A 26,788-nucleotide genomic window follows, 5' to 3' on the forward strand; every position below is an offset into this window, starting at 1 on the left:
ACACATCCAAGATATCATTTAAACAAATATACTGACAAAGTTTCATGAAGATTCATAAGTCAATATAAGGAAAAATGCCCCACCCACTGGTGGCCATGTTTTTCAAGCAACTTGAACCACTTTCGAACTTGTCCAAAATATCATTGGGACAAATCTTCTGACATAGTTTCATGATGATTGTACAATAAATATGGCTTCTAGAGTGTTAACAAGGTTTAACTATAGCTATATAAGGAAAAATGCCACGCCCCCTTTGCGGCCATGTTTTTCCACCAACCGGAACCATTTCTGAACTCATCCAAGATATCATTGGGACAAATCATCAGACCAAGTTTCATGATGATTGGACAATAAATGTGGCCTCTAGAGTGTTAACAAGGTTTCACTAAGGCATGATATATAGCCACATTAGGAAAAATGCCCCGCCCCCTGGTGGCCATGTTTTTTAAGCAACCGAAACCATTTACGAACTCATCCAAGATATCATTAGGACACGATGGAGAGAATTGTAAATGCACGCCTTAAATGGTATCTGGAGACGAACGACTTACTTGCAAAACAACAAGCTGGATTCAGGCAATTCCGCTCCACCGAGGACCAGACTACCTACCTGGCACAAGAAATTGAAGATGCTTTCCAGGAACAGAAGGTTGTCCTGACAGCATGGATAGACCTTCAAAGGGCCTTCGATAAAGTCTGGACTGACGGACTCCAAGTCAAACTGATGAGGAATGGAGTTGGAGGAAACATGCTGAAGTGGATCAAGTCCTATCTATTCAATAGAAGGGCAAGAGTAAGCTTGAACCAAAGAAGCAGTAAGAAGTTCCTTCTACGGCACGGCGTCCCACAAGGAGGAGTCCTGTCCCCGACGCTCTTCTTACTCTTCATCAACGATCTTGTGTCTGAATTGCCAAGGGGAGTGAAGGCGGCACTTTATGCTGATGATCTTGTGTTATGGTGCAAAGAAGAGCATGCCACCACAGCCACATACAGAATGCAAGAAGCAATAGACAAACTTACCGCATGGGCTGAAGACTGGTGTGTAATGATCAACAAAGAGAAATCATCCACCACACTATTCACATTGTCATCAAAACAGAAAGCAGGGACGGTGAGAATGGGAGACACTCCTATGACTGAAGCAGACGAGACCACGTACCTGGGAGTCACCTTTGACAAGAGGCAAACGTGGAAGCCACACCTCATGAAAGCAGAAGGAAAGGCCCGAAGAAAACTTGCAATGATGCGAAAGCTTGCGGGAACTACATGGGGGGCAAATGAGCACATACTCAAGACAGTCTATCAAGGCACAGTGAGACCCCAACTAGAGTATAGTTCCCCCACATGGTCTTCCACAGCCAAATCCAATCGCCAGGCTCTGGATAAATCCAGAACCAAGCTCTGCGCATCATGACAGGAGCAACCAAGTCCACACCAATTGCCTTCATGGAAAAGATAACAGGAATACAACCACTTCAAGAAAGAAGAGATGTCAAAATCCTGCTTCAGACAGAGAAGTATAAATGTCTAACGGATCACCCCATGTCAGCCAGAGTTAAAGGGTACACCAAAAATCGGATCAAGCGTAGCAGCTTTGTACACGAAGCTAAGAAGCTGGACAAGGCCTATGCAACGGATCTGACCATCCCCACCACTCCGCTTGGTCATGAAGACATCATAGATCCATTACAAAATGACCTGTCAAATGTTGCAGTAAGATCCAGTGTTCCTCACCTACAGCCAGGTTAACAAGAGGATGAGCATATCAGAAAGAGCCTCACACTTGCCATGATCGATGACGAATACCCAAGAGAGGCATGGACTCATGTCTACACAGACGGTTCTGCCACTAGAGCAGTCATAAATGGAGGTGCTGGCATCGTCATTCTGTACCCATCCGGAAAACGAGAAACACATCATGTAGCAACCGGAACACACTGTAGCAACTACAGAGCAGAGACTTTAGCCCTCATGAAGGCAGTGTCAATGATTGAAGACTCGACCGAAGATGTCAACTCGATAGTCTTCTTTACAGATGCCATGTCTGTATTAGAAGCCCTGACCAACAACAAGGTTCCTCAGCTTGCAAATGCCTTACAAAGAATCAGCACCAACCTAAACGTGACCCTCCAGTGGATCCCAGCACACTGTGGAGTGGCCAGAAATGAAGATGCTGACCAACTGGCAAAACAAGGTGCTCAGTTAGATCAGCCACCTGTGCAAGTAAGCTACAAGGAGAAAGTTACCATCATTAAATCACTTACCCGGCCAAGACAAGAGGCAGATGCATATCATCTCCTAAGCAGGGCAGAGCAAGTGATAATGGTCAGACTCCGATCAGGGCACAACCGACTCAATGCACACATGCATAAAAAATACAGACTGGCCCCGTCACCGACCTGTCCGTGTGGCACAGAAGACCAAACAGCTGAACACATCCTCCAAAGATGTAAACGTCACGACCAGGAGCGAGCTACAAAGTGGCCCCAGGACACAACCCTCCATCAGAAACTTTATGGAGACGTGGATGACCTGAGACGGACCACATCATTTATTGAAGAAACTGGTGTGATCGTGTAGAGCGAACGCCAAGAAGAAGAAGAAGATCATTAGGACAAATCTTCTGACCGAGTTTCATGAAGATCGGAAAATAAATGTGGCCTCTAGAGTGTTAACAAGGTTTTACTATTGCCAAATAAGGAAAAATGCCCCGCCACCTGGCAGCCATGTTTTTCAACCAACCAGCATCATTTTTGAACTTGTCCAAGATATTATTGGGGTGAAACTTCTGACCAAGTTTCATAAAGATGGGACAATAAATGTGGCCTCTAGAGTGTTAACAAGATTTTACTATAGCCATATAAGGAAAAATGCCCCGCTCCTTGGCAGCCATGTTTTTTAAGCAAAAGTAACCATTTTCGAACTAATTCAAGATATCATTCAGACCAATCTTCTGACCAAATTTCATGTAGATTGGACAATAAATGTGGCCTCTAAAGTGTTCACAAGGTTTTACTATAGCCATATAAAGCCATATAAGGAAAAATGCCCCGCCACTTGGCAGCCATGTTCTTCAAGCAAACGTAACCATTTTCGAACTCATCCAAGATATCATTGAGACCGATCTTCTGACCAAATTTCATGAAGCTTGGACAATAAATGTGGCCTCTAGAGTGTTAACAAGGTTTTACTATAGACATATAAGGAAAACTGCCCCGCCCCCTGGCGGCCATGTTTTTTCACCGATCTGGACCATTTTCAAACTCGTTTGAGATATCAATGAAACCAGTGTTTTGACCAAGTTTCATGATGATTGGGCGAAAAATTGTGACTTCGAGATAGTTCACAAGGTTTCTCTACAGCCATATAAGGAATACTGCCCCGCCCCCTGGCGGCCATGTTTTTCAACGGACCAGAACCATTTTTGAACTCAACCAACATATCATTAAGACACACATTTTGACAAAGTTACATGAAGATTGGGCATCAAATGTGACTTCTACAGTTTTCAGAAGGTTTTTCTTTTTTTTGACCTAGTGACCTAGTTTTCGACCCAGCATGATCCAGTTTCGAACTCAGTCGAGGTATCAATGGGACAAATATTCTGACTTAGTTTCGTGAAAATCAGACAATTAATGTGGCCTCTAGAGTGTTCACAAGGCAAAATGTTGAAGACGCACTACGCATGACGGACGACGCACGACGGACAAAAGGCGATCACAAAAGCTCACCATGAGCACAGGTGAGCTAAAAAGTAAAAATTTCCCTTTATATTGCCTTTGACCTTAAATTGTGACATTAACCATTGACAAGGGATATGGTTCTTGCAACACATCGCCTCAACATGCTGATCACATTGCAAAGTTTTTTTCAAAATCCATCAAGTGTTTAAATATATGCTGCTCACTAAGTTTAAAGTACAAATTTCCTACATCTGAGGCTAGAGCATTGAACTTCATGTTGGACCTAAGGATCTCTTTCTTGCACACAATGCCTCATTATATTGATCACTTATGTCTATTTTATAATTTATGCCAAGTTTTTTGAAAATCCCTCCCATGCTGAACAAATATTTTCAACAGCCAGCTCTCCTGCTTAGGTTTTCCCTTAATAAGGCAGCTTTTGCAATTGGCTTACACAAAGAGGTGGGTATGTTCATAAGCAAATGAGCAAGTATACCAATTTGTAAGCTGTTTAAGTGGAATACCTACGGACGGATGAGCACAATGCTTACTAACTACCAGACATTTTGTAGGGGGGGAGGGGGGTGTATGTGTGTGTGCGGGGTGATTAACAGCATTGTATGTCTATATTCCTATTGTTTTGGAGATTGTATGGGTGGTTATGAAGACAATTGCGATTGGCAAATTTGGAAATGGCAGAGTTACCCAGGGCTGCAATAAAGTCATTAACCCATTTATGCCTAGTGGACTATCCCATCCTTCTAAATTGGATCAATTTATTTCCAAAATTAGGGATATCTAGTATATTTATGACTATATTTAGCATATTTCTTACAGAAATTCCTTTAAGCAAACAGCGCAGACCCTGATGAAACGCCGCATCATGCGGCGTCTCATCTGGGTCTACGCTGTTTGCAAAGGTCTTTTTTCTAAACGCTACAGGGCTTTTTTTCCTTCTTTGGGACCCGCCGAAAAATGGCCCTTCCCCCTCGGATTTGTTTTCCCCTCAGCAGGTTTAATTTTCCCCTACACTTCATTTTTCCCCCCCCCCCCCCCAAAAAAAACAAGAGTTCCGCGGTCGGAGATGACCGCATTGAAGCCGGATTTTTGATTTAAATGACAGGAAAGTACCTTTCGTGTTTTTGTCAATGCAATACTTAAATTACTGAAATATTGTTCAAAGGTCAAAATGAAATGTAAGTACTTTTCAAGGCATGAGCAAACCTTGTGTTATGTTTTGAATGCATGCATATACATGACCTTGACCTTAGAATGAATGACCTTGAAATGACCAGTGGTCATCTAAGTGTGCTTGCAAACCTTCATGTCAAGTTTGAAGACTCTATGTCCAAGCATACCAAAGTTATAACAATTTTAACATTTTAACATTTAAGGTCACAGTGACCTTGACCTTCAAATGAATGACATTGAAATGACCAGTGGTCATCTTCTAGTACTGGCCAATCTTTATTTCAAGTTTGAAGACTCTAGGTACAAGCATACCAAAGTTATAACATGAAATAAGAACTTTAACATTTTTACATTCAAGGTCACAGTGACCTTGACCTTCAAATGAATGACCTTGAAATGTCCAGTGGTTACTTACTAGTTCTGGCCAACCTTCATGTCAAGTTTCAAGACTCTAGGTCCAAGCATACCAAAGATATAACAACTTTAACATTTTTACATTCAAGGTCACAGTGACCTTGACCTTCAAATGAATGACCTTGAAATGTCCAGTGGTTACTTACTAGTTCTGGCCAACCTTCATGTCAAGTTTCAAGACTCTAGGTCCAAGCATACCAAAGTTATAACAACTTTAACATTTTTATATTGAAGGTCAAAGTGACCTTCACCTTCAAATGAATGACCTTGAAATGACCAGTGGTCATCTGTTAATCCTGGCCAACCTTCATGTCAAGTTTGAAGACTCTAGGTCCAAGCATACCAAAGTTATACCATGAAATAAGAACTTTAACATTTTTACATTCAAGGTCACAGTGACCTTGACCTTCAAATGAATGACCTTGAAATGACCAGTGGTTACTAACTAGTTATGGCCAACCTTCATGTCAAGTTTCAAGACTCTAGGTCCAAGCATACCAAAGTTATAACAACTTTAACATTTTTTATATTGAAGGTCACAGTGACCTTGACCTTCAAATGAATGACCTTGAAATGACCAGTGGTCATCTGTTAATCCTGGCCAACCTTCATGTCAAGTTTGAAGACTCTAGGTCCAAGCATACCAAAGTTATACCATGAAATAAGAACTTTAACATTTTCGAGCACGCCGCCACCCCGCCCGCCCGCCCCCCCCGCCCGCCCGACAACATCAATCTATAAGCCGAGATTTTTTCGAAAAAAATCCGGCTAAAAATTCTAAACTTTGAATACATAAGTTAACCTGATCCAGTGTAGAAAATATAACATATTGCATAATTAAATTATCTGTTGCCTTGAATTTGTTTTAAAAACAGCAAAATATGTTAAATTGATTATTTAAAGCCGGCTGAGCTGATGTTGGTATATTTTCCCATTTTTGTTATTTGTCGCAAAAAAGTGATTATAAGTCAAAATGTGATGGTATTTACGTCAAATGTGTAAAATAATTTGGTCAAAATTGGTCAAGAAATGCCCAAATTTAGTACAAAGATAGGCCTTTTCAATTTCTGTCCATGGACAGAAATGATCTATATTTAAACACGCGCGGGTCACATGTAAAACCACGTGACCATTGCATCATTGTTTACAACGCCATTTGCATAAATGATGAATAATAATATCATAACCAGTATAAATATATGCTGTCTTACACATGCACATTTCGTTTAAATCATGTTCACATTATGTTGTTTTATAGTGCCGATTTAATTCATAAATACACTCCGTCTGCTTTATGACTACATTTTCAATACTCGTATAACCCGCCCCATGTGAACTTTACTATCAACCGCTTGTTTTCACGTAGTTTAAATTTCAGCTTTAAATCTCTACTGATACACTTATTATCGTCTGCTATTAGTTATTTTTACATTGTCAATATAAAATGCCTGTTAACGTTTAATTCATTGGCGCAGCCATCTTTATTTGTACATGTCATTGACTTGATAAGTTTAACCTCGTGTATAGTGTGTCGTGTATGTCCAATTGTCATGTATTTTTTGACACACGCAGCCATGTTTGTTTCGTATTGATATCGTATATGTTATAAAGGTAGATACATTGCTAGTGTACAGAAAAAAACTTAAAATATGTCTTTAAACGTACAACATATTAACCTAAATGGATTTAGATCCAAACACAAACAATTGCAAACAATTGTTATTTAGTAGTTCTTCTTTGTTTTGAAATGCGTGGAAGTGGACATTGCGTGAAATTGGCGCTCACGTGACCCAAAGCGTGCATACGTCACAGGTTAATAATAGTCTTGAGGATTCCTTTATGCACATGATTAGGTTTCATATTGTTGATGCTTTTGGCATTTTTTGGCACAATTTTTGCGAAAATCAGTATGGAAGAGTTAAGCTTCAGAATGTATCAGACAAATACTAATCAATTCTGGTCAGTTGAGATAACTGAATTGTTGTGAGAAATATCAACTCCGGCGACTTTCCTTATTTTCCCCAAAATCCGACGTTTTGCATGATTTTTTTCCCCAAAATCAGGCATTTCGCGCGATTTTTTTCCCCTCAAAAAAGGCCAGGCCCTTTCCCCAAAATCAGATAAAATCCCCTGCGCTAGGCATAAATGGGTTAATTATCATGCACTTACTTTGGCCACTGAGGTTGGAGCTGCTGAAATCCACCAACTGTTGGCTGCTATTGGCAACCTCACGGTAACTGTCTCCAGTCTTTATACTGCTACTCTCCCGTTCATGAACCTCATAACAGTCTTCATGGTCGGGGGGTTCTCTCTTCACACTGGCACCAGATATTGACTGGGAATATTGAGTGTCTGTGTCATCACTTTTAGGAGAAACATTTCTGGGTTCACAGTCCTCAGACCCATAGGAGTTTTCTGGGTTTCCATACTCGATATTGTTCTCCAGTTGCACCCTATCACTTATGGATGTGAAATTATTGAGATGGCCGCCAGTGTTCAAGCTGTGACTTAATTTTAGGGCTGCATCTTCAAATGGGCTGAATGACTTGTGAGGGACTGAGTTTGTATAAGTACGTGACATGGGGCTGTATCTTGAATTCCGTGCCGCTGACATGTGCCGTATGGCACCTGGCCTGGATGGGGTTGTTACACTGGATTCCTGACTCAGCTGATGATGGGCTAAGACAACAGAAAATGTCTTTCATAAACTTGTTAAAACTTCATGCTTAAAATAGTATCTACATGCAACATACTGTATAAGTGAATATTTCCGCATGTCGAAAAGTTAGCGAATTAAAAATAACAGGCATTTAGCGTGCGAAAAATGTAAGGGAATCGAGCGTATCAAAAGGACATAGAAATATTTCAAGTTGTAAAAATTGCAATTTATATTGACAAAATATCTAAGGTAACTTTAATTTGAACATTATTGTGCTCATGTGATTTATGGGGAAAAACTGTTAACAATGCCTTTTCTCTAATAACAATAATCCTATTGTTATCAAGCAATAAGGTGTAAAAACATGTTTTCCTAACGGGGCTACTGTATTGATCGATGTGATACCTAAATAAATGTTTGTTACATCAAATCAAATCAGTTTATTTGTTCAGTCATTTATTTTCAGATGTAACCAAACAGCTTTGGCAATCTTTGATGTCTTTGTATGCTTTGTACGCTAAGTATATTTGTGAAGTTGTGTGTCTTTGAGTAATTTCGTAACTAAGAAGTATGATAATAGTTAATCAAACATAAAAATAAACATTTTGTTTTGTATAAAAGGTGTTTATATATATTTCTCCAAAATTTTATAATCTTATTTATGTATTATTGATAATAAAGTAGTTTTTATCTTAGACCAGTGTCAAGATTACATTTCTTACACGATGGTATACAGTAATTATCTTAAACTGGTGTCACCGCAAATTTCTACCTCAATAGCGAAGCAAAAAATTTTGGCTGGCAGAAAATTTAGCGAATAAAATTCGCAAATATTTCCACTTCGCTAATTTTACCACTTATACAGTTTACATGGCTAAAAGTGAGAAAGGTTGAAAAAGCCTGAAAAAAACACCTGGGGGCCAGGGGGCTGGAAGGCCCCCGGTTAGCTCCAGGGCAACGCCCTGGTCGGGGGCCCAGGGGGCCGAAGGCCCTTGGAAGTTCCTGGAAAATAGCATTTTAGATGGCCAAGGAATGCAATATTTTGGCTTTAAATTTAGAACAAAAATTAAGTCCAGAAATTAATATAAGAATTTAGAATGAGTGATACAAGAGCACCGCATAACGGGTGCCACGCTCGGCTGCGAAAGCTTGTCAGAATATTTTTTTTGTCAGAGGTCACAGTGACCTTAACATTTGACCTAGTGACCCAACAAGAGATGTGTTCGTCAGAAACACAATGCCTCCTACTGCGCCACTTTGTAAATATATATTTATCATTTGGCAGGTATAGAAATCATCTCCCTTTAAAGCTATTTACTTCCCTTGGATTTTGTCCAATCCAACTGGGGGGGACAGTCGAAAATGACCAAGTCAGACATCACTGACAACCAAGACCTGTGGTTTATCAAAGAGATCATAGCCAGAGTTCATCACATATCTATGGACATAAGTCCACAGGTATGTAATGATCACTACTAGTAACAACTAAGTACATGAAAGAAATGATAATTCTACCATTTAAACAAGAGATGTGTTCATCAGAAACACAATGCCCCATATTTTGCCGCTTTGAATTTTTTTTTGACCTTTGACCTTGAAGGATGACCTTGACCTTGAACTTCCACCACTCAAAATGTGCAGCTTTAAGAGAACGCCACTTTGATTTTTTAAAATTTTTGTTGACCTTTGACCTTGAAGGATGACCTTGACCTTGAACATCCACCACTCAAAATGTGCAGCTTTAAGACAACGCCGCTTTGATTTTTTATTTTTTTTTCCATTGAACTTGAAGGATGACCTTGAAGGATGACCATGACCTTGAACTTCCACCACTCAAAATGTGCTGCTTCATGATAACGCTGCTTTGAAATTATTTTTTTTCACCTTTGACCTCGAAGGATTACCTTGTCCTTGAAGGATGACCTTGACCTTGAACTTCCACCACTCAAAATGTGCAGCTTCATCAGAACGCTGCTTTGATGATTTTTTTTTACCTTTGACCTTAAAGGATGACCCTGACCTTGAAGGATGACCTTGACCTTGAACTTCCACCACTCAAAATTTGCAGCCTCATGAGAACGCCGCTTTGATTATTTTAATTATTTTTTACCTTTGACCTTGAAGGATGACCTTGACCTTGAACTTCCACCACTCAAAATGTGCCGCTTTATGAGATACACATGCATGCCAAATATCAAGTTCCTATTTTCAATATTAAAAAAGTTATGGCCAATGTTCAAGTTTTCGGACGGACAGACGCCATATATATGACATTTGACCTTCAAGGATGAACTTGACCTTCACCTTTCAACATTCAAAATGTTCAGCTCCATGAGATACACATGCATGCCAAATATCAAGTTGCTATCTTCAATATTGAAAAAGTTATTGCCAATGTTATAGTTTTCGGACGGACAGATGCCATAAATTTGACATTTGACCTTGAAGGATGACCCTGACCTTGACCTTTCACCAATCAAAATGTGCAGCTCCATGAGATACACATGCATGCCAAATATCAAGTTGCTATCTTCAATAGTGAAAAAGATATGGCCAATGTTAAAGTTTTTTCGGACAGAAGGACAGACTGACTGACATACTGACACACTGACGGACAGTTCAACTTCTATATGCCATCCTACAGGGGGCATAAAAAAACCTTTGACAAATCAATTATTTGAGTTATAAATAATCAAAATAATTAATCTGTTCAGTAACTGTGAAAAGAACTTAAATTCTTGGTAAGAAAATATATGAGATTCATAATTATATAAATTACTTCCCTTGAAAATAATTGTCTCTAACAAATCTCTATTTTTAGCAGCAAATAATTAAAAGCCACTACCGTGACTGTAGATTCACCACTCAAAATGTGCAGCTCCATGAGATACACATGCATGCCAAATATATAAAGTGGCTATGTTCAATATTGAATAATCTCCCTTTAAAGCTTATTACTTCCCTTAAATTTGTATTTTTTACCATAGACCGTAAAGGATGACCTTGACCTTTTACCACAATGTGTTTGTCAGAAACACAATGCCGCCTACTGCGCCGCTTTGATTTATTTAACAAAAATATATACGTGGGCAGGTCAGATAACATTTAAAGCTTATTACTTCCCTTGACTTGGTTTTGTCAACCCTAGACCTTGAAGGATGATGTTCACCTTTAAATTTTACCACTCAAAATGTGCAGCTCCATGAGATACACATGCATGCCAAATATCAAGGTGCTATCTTCAATATTTAAAAAGTTATGGCCAATGTTAAGGTTTTAGCACAAAACCTACGGCGGACGGCGGACGACGAGCTGGCTATGACAATAGCACAGGTTTTCTCAGAAAACAGCCTAGCTAAAAATTGAAAAATTAAATTTTGGGATGGGGGAAATCCGATTCAAGATGCGTTAATTACGTGACGTGATTTGAGCACATAGAGCACTGTTCATATTTAGTAATGACGACAAATCAACAACTGAATTTAAAATGTTACAAGTACCTCCTTTCAGAAAAGTTTGCCTAAGTGAAAGCGAATTTCGGAGAATAAAAACGAATCTTTCTTTAAATTTTACGGAGTACACTTCATTCCGAATCGCATTATAACTTGTCAGGTCATTCATGCACGTAGACCAATATATATGCATAGTTTGGCAAACTCAAAACACGTTATTTAACTATCTATTGCATTATTTTTTACGGCCATTGATATAACAAAATACATTATTCAATTTTAGTATTTTCAAATGCGTAAAATTAAACTTGTTATCCGAAATCATTTCCAGGTTTTCTTATTCGCGGAAAGTTAAGAAAATTCTAGCACAAATAAACATTTCTCGTGTATTTCATGTACAAATGGAAATCATGCGAAAATTAGACTTCATGTACAACATCACGCCATTTTTCCTCGGGGAAAGGGTGGACTTAAATATTTTATTGCTGAATAAAAACTTCGTAGCGCAGGGGTCGCTAATATTATTGTATACAGCTTCACATGGGGTCGGCTTGTATTCGGCTGCTTGAGCCCTGATTGGCTGATGCGCTTACCAAGAAAAATTTGATTGACAGCTGGAAAAATCAATATTGGCCACTCGCTGAGAATTTATTTAAACAGTACCTCTTAGGCGGAGTTAACGGTCTGAATAACCCGATTTACTGTTGACATGTGTACGTGCTGTTTATTAGTAAATAGAGTACATGCGGATTATAGGACATCCAAGGGACTTCCACCATTTGAATAATGGACGTACGGGTGCAAGTGAAGGAGTTTATTATCACTTATCTGTTAAACTGGCCATGGCTATTGATTCCAGTTCGCACACATGTTATACATGTAGATAGCATCTTTTTAAAGATTCTTTAGATCTCGGTTTCGATTGGAAATATTCGCACACCACCTACCCCCCCCCCCCCCCCCACAACTTTCTCATCGATTCTGGACGATTTGAGAGATCGACTTAAAAAAAGCCGGAACTTCCGGAAAAAACCGGAACACTTTCAGCCATATGGTAAGCATAAACAAGCAAATTCCTTGAACTGATATCCCCCCGCCAATATGCTTCTGGACACAAAAGATCTTATATTTTACACTCAGCTAAACTAGGGATTTGTCACAGACGTGATGAATTTTCCACATGCCGCATTGACACAGAATATTTTGCATGTTGTCTTAAAAAAAAGCAGACACCATGCTCAATGTTAAGAACGCACTAAGTGACCCCGTGACCTAGTAAGTGACCCAGCATGGCCCATGTTTGAACTTGACCTACACATCATCTACATGTAGATCAGGGGTGTGATTGAGGCAAAGTCAGAGGGGAGGAAAATTCTGTCAACTGATTTTGACTACGCGAATGGCGCGCATAACGCAATGACAAACCTGAAAACAGACATTAAAATAAACAACTTCTTGAACTTCATAAAAATATTTCTTTATAAAAACCTGTAAAACTTCACAATTAACATACTGAGGATGCAAAGTAAACAGTTAAGTAAGTATTTATTGTGATCAATAGCAGCAGTTTTTCAATGTATTGAATTACAGTTAATGGACTAAATATAAACAAACACACTTGAGTGTTCTTCATGTGTTAATGATGTATTAACTTAGTTAAATTAATATATTTAATTTGTTTACCTTTCAATATCTTGCATTTTACATCTTCACTCAGTTCAACGCTATTTCAGTTAACTGAACAGTGTGACAAACATAATAAAGAAGAATATGCATATGAATCTGATTATACACAGACCCACAGACATATAAATCAAATCATGTTTGTCTATTTCCATGTTCGAAAGATACTCTTCTAAATTGTTTTGCTTCGCGAGTAGACTGAACTCCAATTTGCAAACGCTGGTTTCCGTGACACAAATTCACTGTGCACATTTCTAAACAAAATATGTGTTGCTCGTATCTAAAACGTAGTCTTTTTCCTTGACAAACACGTTTCATTATTCCTATCAAACTATATGATGTCAGTCGTTAATTGGATTGCTATTTGTTATTTCAATAATCTTAATTTTCGCTTCACAACGGTGCCATTTGCAAGCGAATCAGCTTAGAAATACCAAACACATTTTAAGAAACCAATTTTAATTGGAAGATTTGGAAACGAAAGCCAATTATATCGCTCGTTTGAAAAATGCTTAGGCAAAATCTACCCGTGTAAAATGCGGGGAGATTTCGCGGTACCCCCTCTCCCCCACATTTTTTTTAATGAATTTACTCCAATCTCAGAAGTGACCCCCGGGACAACCAGATCCGCGGAAAAATCACACCCCTGACAGCTGATCTTTATTGCGAGATGGTCAGAGTGAAATCACGGCAGACTTACGGCGAATCACCCGTAGAGTGTTATCGCGGTGAATCGCCGCAAATCACCGTGATTTGTCACATTGGCCCTAACGCGGTGATGATTTAGGCAAAAATCGCGGGTCCCATAGTCTAAGTATGATTTTATTCAGGAATTCTCTTCCAAGAAAACTTTGAAAGCCTTCAGCCTTTAGTTCAGAGTGTTGGATTTTTATACTCTGAAGTATATATTTCCAAGCTTTGATTGCACTTATGAAAGAATTTTGACTTAAATAGGAATAAATTATTAATCAATGCCATAATTGCAGGCTTAGAATAGAACTTACATAAGTCTTGTATTCAATACAATAATTACAGTGAAATGATACAAGTTATGGATTATTTCTAATGATGTTTTCCTTCTACAAAATAGTTTATTAAAGATTTACATGTGAAAGAGAATATTTGTAATATATATATATATATAATACCAAAATATTTTGACACCTTTTTTGGCTAATGAAGTCAATATCTGATCTTAGTTTAAATGCATGGTGTACACAAATTCTTGGACAAAACTGTAATAGTCCAATTAAATCAACAGCCCATTATTTTCTTTACAAATTAAAAGTAACATATTTGGAAAATAATATGGATTACTTAAGAGATACAAGTGTGTGCTGAATTTTTAAAATTAATGTGATCTTCTTTTATCACATAGCTTCATCACATGAATAATGCTGTTAGTTTGGTCGGCTTTTTAAGTCATAGGCTTGAAAACATGCAACACAAACATTGAGAAGATTTTACAAAAACATTTCACTCTTCAAAGTCAAATAGAAGCAACCTACTCTTTAAGCAGTGCCCGAGAAACTGTGACTTCATATCCTCCCTACCCTCTAGAAAGCCTTTGCCAGCCCTGGAGCCCAGGTGCGATATGGAGCCATCATCTACACTGGCTGTCAGAACAATAGACTCCTCACCAGTGTTGGACGACAGCTGCTCTAACTGCAATTACAGTAAGATAGAAATGGAGCCGTCATCTAGAGTACAGGCACCATGTACTTAAACAAACACCACTCACCGCGGTGTTCATCTCACTGTGTTCGCTTACCAATATGAACCCCACAATGGGTGTTCAGCTCAAATGTTGCGGGGGCCATTTGCCATAAGGCAAACACCGCGAATCACCGCAGACCCGTAATATCCACAGCTGTGTTCATTGTGTTCTTAAAATAAAATCATTGAACATAAATGTATTGTATTGATCGTTTTTATTAAAAGTGATAATGAATAATGTATTTCACATCCATGCCCATGACAGTGTTTGTTGTCTTTTCAAACGCCGCGTATAAAAGAAAAACGTGTTCGCACCTAGCTGTAGGATACCACACCTGAAGGAGTTTTAATTGAGTGTTTGATTATTCAATTAACAGTTTGAAGCCATGGAGAACTCAAAACTGATTGTAGTACTCGTTTTATCCCGAGTCTCTGCATTCCCCGAGACATACGTGTCAACTGTCTCAATCGCTTACATGCAATTTCTCCCATCTTTATCCATTACTCAATAATCCCATATATGCCCGATTTCCATTTTTAAAATCAAATTATGGGTTGGTAATATAGACGATAAGAGTCATAAACACCATCGTTTGCAATTTTCGAAAATATCAAATTAATTTTGGCATATGATTCTATTTAAAGATTTGATGAAATAAGCGCCCAATCAGGACAGTTGTATTGCAACATGAGTAAATCACCTGACACCAGTTTGCACGCGTCGAGTGCAGCTATTTTAGGTTACAACTTCTACATGAAATAAATGAATTTCTTTGTCTTCATAAAAAGCGCCCGAAAATTGGCGTGGGTGTATTTATTTGTAAATAAAATTTCGTAGCGGGTACAACATTGAGATATCATCATTTAATTTCCATTAAAAGTTTCGTTGTGAATTTCAACTTAAGTACCGGGGTATCTCGCGAATGATTTGGCATTCACATTTCCTCTTAAGAAATATAATTTAAACACACTGTATCGTTATTGTTACGCTGTATCAGTTCCTTCATTATTTAAACAATTATTGTATTGTATACTGACTGCACACAAGTGATTCCAAATAATTATACGTAATCTACCAATTATGATGTATATCAACCTCGTTTTTATAGGGGTACACACAAGTGTCGTAACATACTGATGCAATACGTAAATTCGGACAGTACTTAAAGTCGGACACAAGTAAATAAATGATTTAATACTCTCTTGATTTCTTTGAAACTCGATATTTGTTGTTAAAATGGGCAATTGCATTGATTAACACCATAAGAGTTAATAGTATTGATCATCTAAACGCTTTATTTACGTTTCCAACTGTACTTACTGTCCGAATTTAAGTAGGCATACATGTGCACAGTCATGTAATATCCGTATGTAGTTTATGATTTTCTTTTGAACATTAACATTTAAAACGCGTGAATGACTCTTGCAGACAGGTGTTTATATCGCAGTGATCACGGGTGTTCCCGTTAACGATAGCGTGCAATCGCAGCAATTTCGGGTGTTCGCTGAACACTGCGGCCACTAGCGCGTCCGCCCACGCGAATGTCACCCATCGGGAAAAGTGAACACCGCGTTTTTGTTTACATACACGGTGCATGTACTGTACACTGGCTGTCAGAACAATAGACTCTTCACCTATGCTGGACGACAGCTGCTCTAACTGCCATACCTGCACAGAAGCATGGTGATCTGCAAACAGCATAAAACCAGAACAGCATGCTTGTAACTTGCAGTCTGTTCAGGTTTTATGCTGTTGGCTTTTCATTAGTAAATTAGGGTTGGAAATAAAGCCTTTAAATAGGGTTGGAAATAAAGCCTTTAAAAGGTGTAACTAGTTAGTAAGGTTTTCAATATAATTAGTTTTCTAAGGGACTACAAACACGTCAAAGTGCGTATCTAAGTGGTTAAGGGTTAACAACCAAAGATGGGTGAAAGATAAAGCCTAGGAGAGGAACCCATAAGCTCCTGAGACTTTACAAATTACAAATAAAAGACTAGCTTAGAAATTAACACAGATCTTTAAAATAAAACTTCTTTTGCAAGATTTTCTATATGAAAGTAAATTAATTTTTATTTATAATCGTGTCAGAAAAACAAAAAAATCAATAAACAAAGATGAGGCAATATTTTTAATGCCCATGATATTTAATTCACATATGTTTAACAAATTAAAATGTTTGTTTTTTCTTCAAGATAAATGCAGGACCACAATAGACAATAACTGTGCCTAGGTATACAGTCCAACCCCTCTTAAGCAGCCAGTCATAGGAACGGCCAAATTGGCTGCTTAAGCGGGGTGGCCTCTTAAGAGGGAATTAGATCATAGGGAGTCTGGAGTTGATGAGTGCATGGCCAACTGTTCATTTTTGGTATAAACAAAATGGAAAATATGTGTTCATGTACTAAACAATGTATAGACTTCAAATAATTTTATTTCTTCCTTTCTAAAATCAGCTATAAAACAACATTTTCATTCCAAAAAATATTCTATTCATCTTTCTAATCATCATCAATATCATCATCATTATCAGAATCAAGTCAATGAAAAAAAATCATTCTCATGATTCATTGTTTAAACAATGCGCGTTGTATGGCCCCAATGCACTTAAGATGGGAACAGTTGTGAATCAGTTATGCGTGAATAACTCCCGTGTCACTATCAATCGATAATTTAATTGCAGTTTTATGGCTTTGTAATACCTACCGCACAAATTGGTTCCGACAATGATCTCCTCCACGATAAAATCATGGCCAGTTACTTAAGAGACTGATTATAGCAACTGGGTGTAATTTTCCTGGTAATCGTGCTTTTCATGCATAATATTACAAAAACATTTTTCGCTGCGTAAAGGGTTTTATCAAAATTAATATTGATATCATTGTAAATATAAAACAAATATAAATGTTTTGTTTAATTCCCAAATGAAAATAATAATTTGTCAGGGCTTTCCACAGGCCATTTAACGATCCCTCGCCGGAGTGCTTGAATTTCGAAATCAGAGTCCCCGGGGTGCTTGCAATTTTCCCATAAGTGTATTTTTCAGTAAAAGAAAGTGGAGCTTGTCAAAAAAATCAAGGTTTCTCTATCAGTGTATCAATATTCCCTGTTTTAAAGGAGCACTCAGTACCTACTTTCACAAGTAATCGCCATAAACACCACATGGTGTAATGGATAATCCACTGATAAGAGAACAGCATGACGCGAGTATCGATTGTTCTAGCCATATTACACAGTCATTTAAATGCTGAATAGGATGTATCAGGTAACTTTCCAGTCGTCAAACTGTGATGTTCATCGTCCAATCAGTTACGCAAATGCGTATGAGGGCGGGGTTAACTATCGACAATTAGTTTTGATTGACGTCGGGCACGAAGTAAGAGTTTATCGCAGCTTGATAAGCAAGAAGTTGTACCATTTACGTAATGGTAAACCGGTAACTAGTACAGTACATTACATTATAGACGGTTTCGGGCATCATCATCACACCTTTCAACTGTAAACAAGTGTTACCCATGTCTCATAATTAATACGAGAAATTAATTGCAAGTGGTAAACAATTAATTACTTATAGCAAGTAAGTTGTGCAAATAACTCCTGGTTACAATTACATGTAAGCAATAACAATTTAATTCCAGTACATGCATATTTCATCATGTTCATTTATAGAACTGATTCACCTTGTTTTTCTGACATTTATTCGACACGTAATGCGCTTTAACAAATTTTCGATTAATTAATTATGCACACTTGTAAATATTTTGTCCAATAATCAATATTAAGAAGACTGATGATGGCAACCGGCCGTAATCCTAGTGGACAACGTGAATTTCATGCATAATTCCGTCAAAACATTTATTTGACTTGTAAAGTGTTTAAACAAATTATCGTTGAATTCATAACGAAACTGTTAATATTTGTTGAAATCTCAGATGGGAATAATTAAATTTGTAATCCAAAACCCATTCACGTAAGTCGATGTTAACGCGTTTTTAATCCGAAACACACTTCCGATGTAAATGTTACAACAACGTTAAAAATATTCTTGCTACAAATTAGCAGTGCAAATTTATTGTGTCGAATCTTTTTCTTAATTAAAAAGAGCGCGAAAATAATGCAGCATGTACAATGTCGCGTCATTTGCATAGAATGCTTGCTTGTATTGAGCGTTTTAACAAGCACACAACAAGTCAGGGGATTGACGAATGTTCAGAGGCAATATTTCATCAAATCTTTAAATAGTCACTTATTTATTTGATACCATAGAAAAATGGCAAGGTTTGTTTTAAAGAAATAATTAAGAACTTTTATCGTAAATATTTTCCAGAAAGTGATTTATAAAAACGGAATAAACGGGATTATCGGGTAATAAATAGAAACTTGAAAAGTAGTATGCATACAGTAATAGAGTCAGGATATAAGGGGGAATCGTTGAAGTCGGGATTTTACTATCTGTGCGGGAAAGTTTTAAAACAATTAAACAATATAAACAAGAGGGCCTGAAAGGCCCAAAGTCGCTCACCTGAGATAACAAGATATTATTGGGACAAATCTTCTGACCAAGTTTCACGAAGATCAGAAAATAAATGTGGCCTCTAAAGTGTTAACAAGGTTTTAACTATAGCCATCAGGGATCATATTTTTTTCGGTTTTGTCGGTCCTAGACCGATTGGGGTCATGAAAGACCGATTGAAAATCCCAAACAGTCGGTCCGAATCTGTTTGCTAAAATTTCCATAAAATCGATTGCAAGTTACACAATATACACGTCAACGCACACCCTAATGACAGTCTTATCTCGATTAGGTGTGATAAACTGATAAATCAATCGCTGCAGTCCAGTCTCTAAACCGGTCTGGACCGGTTTATTGCACGTCCGACCAAGAATAACAAACTTGTGAATAGGGGATTAAAGGTTACATTACACTAAATCATTGTGTATCCCTCCGTGGTCCATTCGAAAGTAGTGCCTATTTCTAAAGAGTTCCTTTTCTCTTCTTGAATATAAGCCATTTAACAATGTGAGACATGTCTTTTGTGGTAATTGGTAATATCCTGTATGTGTCTGGAGTACTTTGATGCCATGGATTGGAAGCTAACTTAAAAGATGGACTTTTGAGGGTGTGTTTTCTATTGTGTGGGGCTTTTGTCGAAATTAGGATTCCGAAACACGTTTTTCTACGGTGGGTTCATTCGACAGCGATTTACTTTCTTAGAAGTTGCAAGAGGGTATGTTTTTGATTGCAATTATTGGAAGAGGACAGATCCATCTTTAAAATGATACCAGGTTCGGAAAAATTGATACGTCGAAAAGGCAAGAAAAATGCTGTGAAAGTTGTCAGTTTTATAATGGGACCCTATGGGAATCGGAATTAGTGTAATATAACCTAAAGACGCGTCCGAAATTAATTAGGCTGTTTGAAAATTTCTCAAACTGTAAAAACCGCAAAACAATTAAAGAGACTTAAGGCCTGTGATGTACATATCGATCGACTATCTGTATCATTGTGCGTCTATTGATAGTTATTATTGGTATAGAGGCTAAGGTGACAGCGCGCACTGGTATATAATCGGTCTTTGATGTTAATTGACATGAATGTGAAACAAAACAATTTGTTACGATTGTAATAGCATTAAAAAGAAATGTTTGTAGCTCATATGCGCGAATAAGTAATCTATTTGTTTACTGATGTGTATGTTTATCACACCAAGATATTACTTATAGACCTTAAATCTTAGATTTATCGTCATTTTCATTGTAAAATGGCACAACGCAAGATTGTTGCGTGGTTACAAACTCAATTGAAACCGAATGAAAACCGGAGTAGCGAACCGGTGTTACGTGCATATTCAGTGACTGGGAGTAGCGACCCAAGTTCACATAAGAACCGGTCTGGCAAACCGGATTCTCAGACAGACTGTCGGCTTGAGCAACCGATTAGTCTGCAACTAAGAAATGAAAGTTGCATAAACGAGACTAGAATTGTCGATTCGAATTCCGAAATTATCTCTAGCGGGTGTGGCAATGGTACAGATTCGGCTGTTGTAAGTGCCAACCCATTATCAAAGCGCAAGCGGGACAAGTCCCCTGCGCATGGTTCCAAAAAGGCAAGGCATGACAGTAGTAGTGAAAGTAAAACTTTCACATCTAGTTGGCTGTGCAAATTTGTATGTGAACTATTTGCACGATGGTGACATGCACACTAGTTTCCTTACGTTGATAAAACTCAGTGCTGCAGATTCTGGCGTGGTATACAACTCGCTTGTGTGTGTTCTCAAGGCCCGTGGCATAAACCTAGAACGTGTGTATGGGTTTAGCTCTGACGGGGCCGCAGTCATGACCGGAAAACAAAATGGAGTGTCTGTTCGCTTGAAATCGGACAACCCATTCATGCTTGACATGCATTGTGCTGCCCACAGACTGGCATTGAGTAGCCTTGATGCAGCGAAGTCTGTGAAAGAAGTCGCATATTACGAAGGCCTGCTTCATTCACTTTACTCGTTTTTTTGTCGATCGAGTAAAAGACTTGAGCATTTGAAAGTTTGGCAAGATGTTCTTGAAGACCCACAAGTCAAACCTACAGCTGTGCACCAAGTTCGCTGGTTAAGTTTTGCTAACAGTGTAACGAATGTGAGAAAAACACTGCACTCGCTTTTGAAGTCAATGGAAAGCGATTCCGATGATGATGTCATGGCATTGTCATTGTTTCAAGTTTGCAGAACATATAAGTTTCTGTTTCTGACACACTTCTTTTCTGACATCATGTCGGAACTTGCTTTGGTTTCAAAGGCATTGCCTTTCATACAGAGAAGCTTTCATACAGTCAACTTACTGGTACTATCTGAACTGCATGTTATTCCATTGAACAGCAGTATTTGGTTGAGAAACCTTCCTATGGACCAAACCTGCGTGAATTTTTGACAACATACGAGACGCAAGAGACGTTTCATGGGGTGTTAATAAAACGATCCCACAAAGACACACGACTGCCTGTTGCGGTATCGGAGTTTGCAGAAATACTGTTGAACAGCATTCAGGGGCGTTTCCCAAAAATTGAAATATGGGAAGCAATGATGCTGTTCAACCCGGCCGACTTTCCAAGCTCCACTAAAGACAAGGCCGATTATGGCCATAAGCAAATCTCAGTGCTTTTGAAGCAATTTGGAAAAGAGATCGGTGGCAAATCGCCGCCCGTTTGTGAAGAGGGAGCCCTCCGAGAATTTTCTCTGTTCAAAAATTACATGTTCGACCTCAAAGTGTCATCATTCGAGGGGCTTGCTGACAAAATTCTGTCTCAAGAAGAGATGTGGGCAAAGTTCCCAAACATGACGGGGCTTCTTGCCATCTGCAGGGTGCTCCCTGTCAGTACAGTAGACTGTGAACGTGGGTTTTCAGCTCAAAACCTCATAAAAACTCGTCTAAGATGCAGAATGGGTTTGGATAATCTTGACAATTTAATGCGCGTTGCCATCAATGGCCCTGACTTGTCTGCATTCGAGCCGGAGGTTATTTACCAGAAGTGGCGTTCAGTGAAGAATCGGCAAATATTTTGCAACAACAAGAAGCTTGATAAGTTACTAGTAATAAACATGTAATACCATATTGTTCATCGTGTTGAAGATGTGCAGACAATGACATGATTGTGTACATTTACTATTCATTATTTGTTCACGCTTTTTGTGCTTTTGGTGTTTTTTGCTTTTGTATTGCATGTCAACATTATCTTGCTGAGTTTTATTGTTTAAATATTTTGTATTGCCTGTTGCTTGTGCTGAAATGCATATATGTACTTGCAACCTATCATTGTGAGGAAGCTGCCGACCAGTTCACTCCGAAATTGATTCGATCTGATACTTAAATAATTCGTTTTTACCCACTTTCTTAGCGGTACCACATTTTGTTTTCGTTTCTTCTTAGTTTTATGCTCGCAAATTTTATGGCAGTTTTTAAGATCTACGTATAGATGCAGGTCAGCGGCTTCATGCACAACATTTTTAAATTATATAAAAAATAGTAGAAATAAATCTTATCTTTATCTTATCTCATTATTAATGACATTCATGTATGATTGTACTATATCCTGTTGCCTAGTCCTAAATATTTATTTGTATTTATGTATTTATGTATTAAGCACACGATTACTATTGCGTTGTTTCGTTATGTTTTATAAATGTATTGTTATCACTTTGAACGGTAATAAATTTGATAATATCAGAGATAAAAGTAAAAAAAAACGATTATTTGGTTTTGTTGTTGTCAGTAGCCAACATCCGCACAGACGTGTTTATTTCCAAGCATGTTTGTAAGCTATTATCAAATCGACAACGATTTAAAACATCGTTTACGACTTACGCACCTTTATAATGGTTGACAACGATGAATAAAATGTCTGTTGAAAACGACACACGAAAAAACAATGATATAGCAAATGATAAAAACAATTGAGAAAACTCGTATGTTCCGTTTAAAACAAATGCCAAATGGAATTTAACTTGTACGTTTATTACGCGTATTAAGTGCATGGCAAAAGCAATGGTATATATAATAACGTATTTTTCATGATTTCGGATGTAAACTTTTCGGATACTTTTTCCCCTATTTTAATCCGGACCGATTGGGGTTGCGGGAAAATATGATCCCTGATAGCCATATAAGGAAAAATGCCCCGCCCCCTGGCAGCCATGTTTTTCAACCAATCGGCATCATTTTTTAAGTCTTCCAGTATTATCGGGATTAATCTTCTGACCAAGTTTCATCAAGATCGGATGAATGTGGCCTCTAGAGTGTTAACAAGATTTTACTATAGCTATATAAGGAAAAATGACCCGCCCCTTGGAAGCAATTTTTTTCAAGCAAACATAATTATTTTCGAACTCATCCAAGATATCATTGAGACCAATCTTCTGACCAAATGTCATGAAGATTGGACAATAAATGTGGCCTCTAGAGTGTTAACAAGGTTTTACTATAGCCATAAAAGGAAAAATGCCCCGCCCCTGGTGGCCATGTTTTTAAAGCAACCAAATCCATTTTCGATCTTATCCAAGATATTATTGGGATGAATCTTCTGACCAAGTTTCATGAACATTGGACAATAAATGTGGCCTCTAGAGTGTTAACAAGATATAACTATAGCCATATATAGCCATATAAGAAAAAATGCCCCGCCCCTTGGCAGCCATGTTTTTCAAGCAAAGGTTACCATTTTTGAACTCATCCAAGATATCAGTGTGAATCTTCTGACTTAGTTTCATGAAGATCCGAAAATTAATGTGGCCTCTAGAGTGTTAACAAGGTTTTACTATAGCCATATAAGGAAAAATGCCCCGCCCCCTGGCAGCCATGTTTTTCAACCAACCGGCATCATTTTCGAACTCATCCAAGATATTATTGGGATAAATCTTCTGACCAAGTTTTATGAAATCAGACAATAACTGTGGCCTCTAGAGTGTTAACAAAATTTTACTATAGCCATATAAGGAAAAATGCCCCGCCCCTTGGCAGCCATGTTTTTCAAGCAAACGTAACCATTTTCGAACTCATTTAAGATATCATTGAAACCAATCTTCTGACCAAATTTCATGAAGATTGGACAATAAATGTGGACTCTAGAGAGTTAACAAGTCAAATGTTGACGCAGCACAACGGACAACAGACCACAAGCGATCACGAAAGCTCACCATGAGCACGTTGTGCTCCCATGAGCACGTTGTGCTCAGGTGAGCTAAAAATTATATATATTTTTAAATGACTGGGTGATTTTCCTGAACAATCATAGCGCACCAAATGACTTTTGACGCTGACGTTTTTCTTTGAGTTATAACGCACCACAGAACGTGAATTGACACGTTAATTTTAAAAAAAATCGACGTCAGGAGGGGACATCCCTCCCGAATCACCCCTATCAGGCCCAGGGCGCCTGACAAAAATCCTGTGGAAAGCACTGATTTGTAATCCGAAACACACTCCCCATTGTTTTATGTTAACGAGACGTTTACAAATTTTAGCATCAAAAAAGTCTCATGTATTTCCTTTGTCCCGACAAAAGCGCGAAAATTATGCACCAATGTATGATGTCACGCCATACCCATGGAAAGCGTACATGTATTGATTTTTGGATAAAAACCTTGTAGCACAGAGAACATGTAGATCAGTTGATTTCGGTTAAAAGTTTCGTTGTTATTTTTAACTTTTAATTAGCCGATAATTGTCATAAATGTGCGCTTGAAATAGTATGATTCAACAGCTACAAATAATCAATTATAAATTAAGAATCTCTTTTCAAGTAATAATAGGTGATATACGCATGTGCGGAAACAAAAAGATCAAACGGTCGCATATTGCTTTTAACCTGATAACCCGATAATCCGTTGCTAATTAATTGCAATTTGCAAAATTGGCTGTATGAATGTTTATCACACATCACGCTTCAGTACTACAGAGCCTTAACCGCAGACTTGAAGTACGTATCGATTTTTTTCGCTGTTGCGTCGGTGTAATTTTGCCAATGTACATGACTGACTTACTCGCGCATGACCACTCATATGGTGGAAATTTAACATTTGGGATGCTAAATTGCTGGCAGCTGGCCGGAGAAACGGGGTTACCGCTAAAGAGGGGTGCATTATATAGTGTTTATCGACGATCGCGGTACAGACCGGCCGCCTACACGGGGCGACCGGCGATGAGGGGTGACCGGAAGTAGGGGTTGGACTGTAATTCAAATTCAATGGTTTAAAGAATTCATGGATTTCAAAATTTTATTTGTGTGCTTTGTCAGAAGCATAGGCATTAACTGCTTCCTTTACGGACGATGATTTATCTATGAAATCAATCACGCTTTAGTCTTTTGTGAGTTCCTTTGCACAAACAGCTGATGGGGGCATGCCTATTTCATTGGTCATAAACAGAATGCAAACACAGTGAACATTTCAAGCGCTAAATTACAGTGATCAGAAAATTAAGCATCAAGGCCACATTTATTTGGAAATTAAGGCACAGCAATTCCACTGCACTTAAACAGCCTGCAGAAAAGCTTGTTGTTCCTAGACATTTTTTTAAAATTTATTCACATTTCACTATTCTTTAACGCACACGAAATTCCCACTTACCAAAAACAGAATCTGTGACTTGATAACTGTTTTCAGAATAGTCTTGTACCCAGGTATGTCTTTGAGCACCTCAGTATCCATCGTTCTTACTGCTTTCTTGAATCCAGCCAGATAGCATCACAAGGTCTAAACATGCAAATCAGCAAAATAAAGGAAAGATAAATATCAGGCGTGTGTATGATCATTTATGGGTATAAAGAGAAACCTCAGTGTGAAAAGTATAACCTATCTTAAGAGAAAGTGCATAGGCAATCTCAAATTGATCTGTTAACACAGGTTGTCTCTCAGTCAAATCTACAATAACACTCACTCAAAACACAGATGTTATGGAATTTGTTTCATTTTAAGGGACACATTGATGGTAATTAGTTTTATTATCACTTATATATTACATGTATTTACTTATTAAATAATGCACTTTCCTTTTTTATGCATATGTTAGTCTATTTAGTTACAATGATATATATATTCATGATTGTCGCTAAAAATATTTTTGATGATGACACCAGTAAGTATCGAATTGACACCTACACTATTGTGCATTTCAACACATTTGTGTCAATATCAAAAGTTCAGATGCCTTAAATATTGTTTCATAATTGTTCATCTAATCAGATTTTTTACTTATAAATTTTCATCACAAGTGATATGATCTATACCCAACATTTAGTCATTTACACCAAAGAAATATTTATTAAGATTATTCTTTTATTTACATAAATTATTTTCCCAACAAACACAAGAGCCATATTTAGGATCAAGTATGTTGTTACTAAAGAAATACTCCAAAGTAGCCAGGACAACACATTTTATAAAAATTTTAAAAATCTGGGATACTTACACATATTCTTTATAAAGACACTTAAACAAAATTAAAACTC

At 37.9% G+C, this 26,788-nt stretch overlaps 1 protein-coding gene and 1 long non-coding RNA gene across 4 annotated transcripts in view; both read right to left on the reverse strand.

Moving 5' to 3' along the window:
- LOC127832512 (uncharacterized) overlaps positions 1 to 26,788 on the reverse strand; it is a 270,730-nt gene that overhangs the window by 225,198 nt on the left and 18,744 nt on the right. The gene's annotated exons all lie outside the window — the stretch shown is intronic.
- LOC127832508 (zinc finger and SCAN domain-containing protein 12-like) overlaps positions 1 to 26,788 on the reverse strand; it is a 49,911-nt gene that overhangs the window by 3,014 nt on the left and 20,109 nt on the right. For 2 of the 3 annotated variants that reach the window (XR_008026937.1, XM_052358011.1), the window contains exons 4-6: positions 25,908 to 26,033; positions 14,591 to 14,747; positions 7,458 to 7,967 (exon numbers count right to left, since the gene is read on the reverse strand). Coding sequence is in view for 1 of the 3 variants with exons in the window: in XM_052358011.1 (XP_052213971.1) it covers positions 7,458 to 7,967; positions 14,591 to 14,747; positions 25,908 to 25,988 (748 nt within the window). In the remaining 2 variants the exon portion in view is untranslated. The remainder of the gene's footprint in view (positions 1 to 7,457; positions 7,968 to 14,590; positions 14,748 to 25,907; positions 26,034 to 26,788) is intronic. The other variant, XR_008026938.1, reaches the window with a different exon arrangement.

This window comes from Dreissena polymorpha, chromosome 5 (genome assembly GCF_020536995.1).
Source record: "Dreissena polymorpha isolate Duluth1 chromosome 5, UMN_Dpol_1.0, whole genome shotgun sequence".
Classification (NCBI taxonomy): Eukaryota; Metazoa; Mollusca; class Bivalvia; order Myida; family Dreissenidae; genus Dreissena; species Dreissena polymorpha.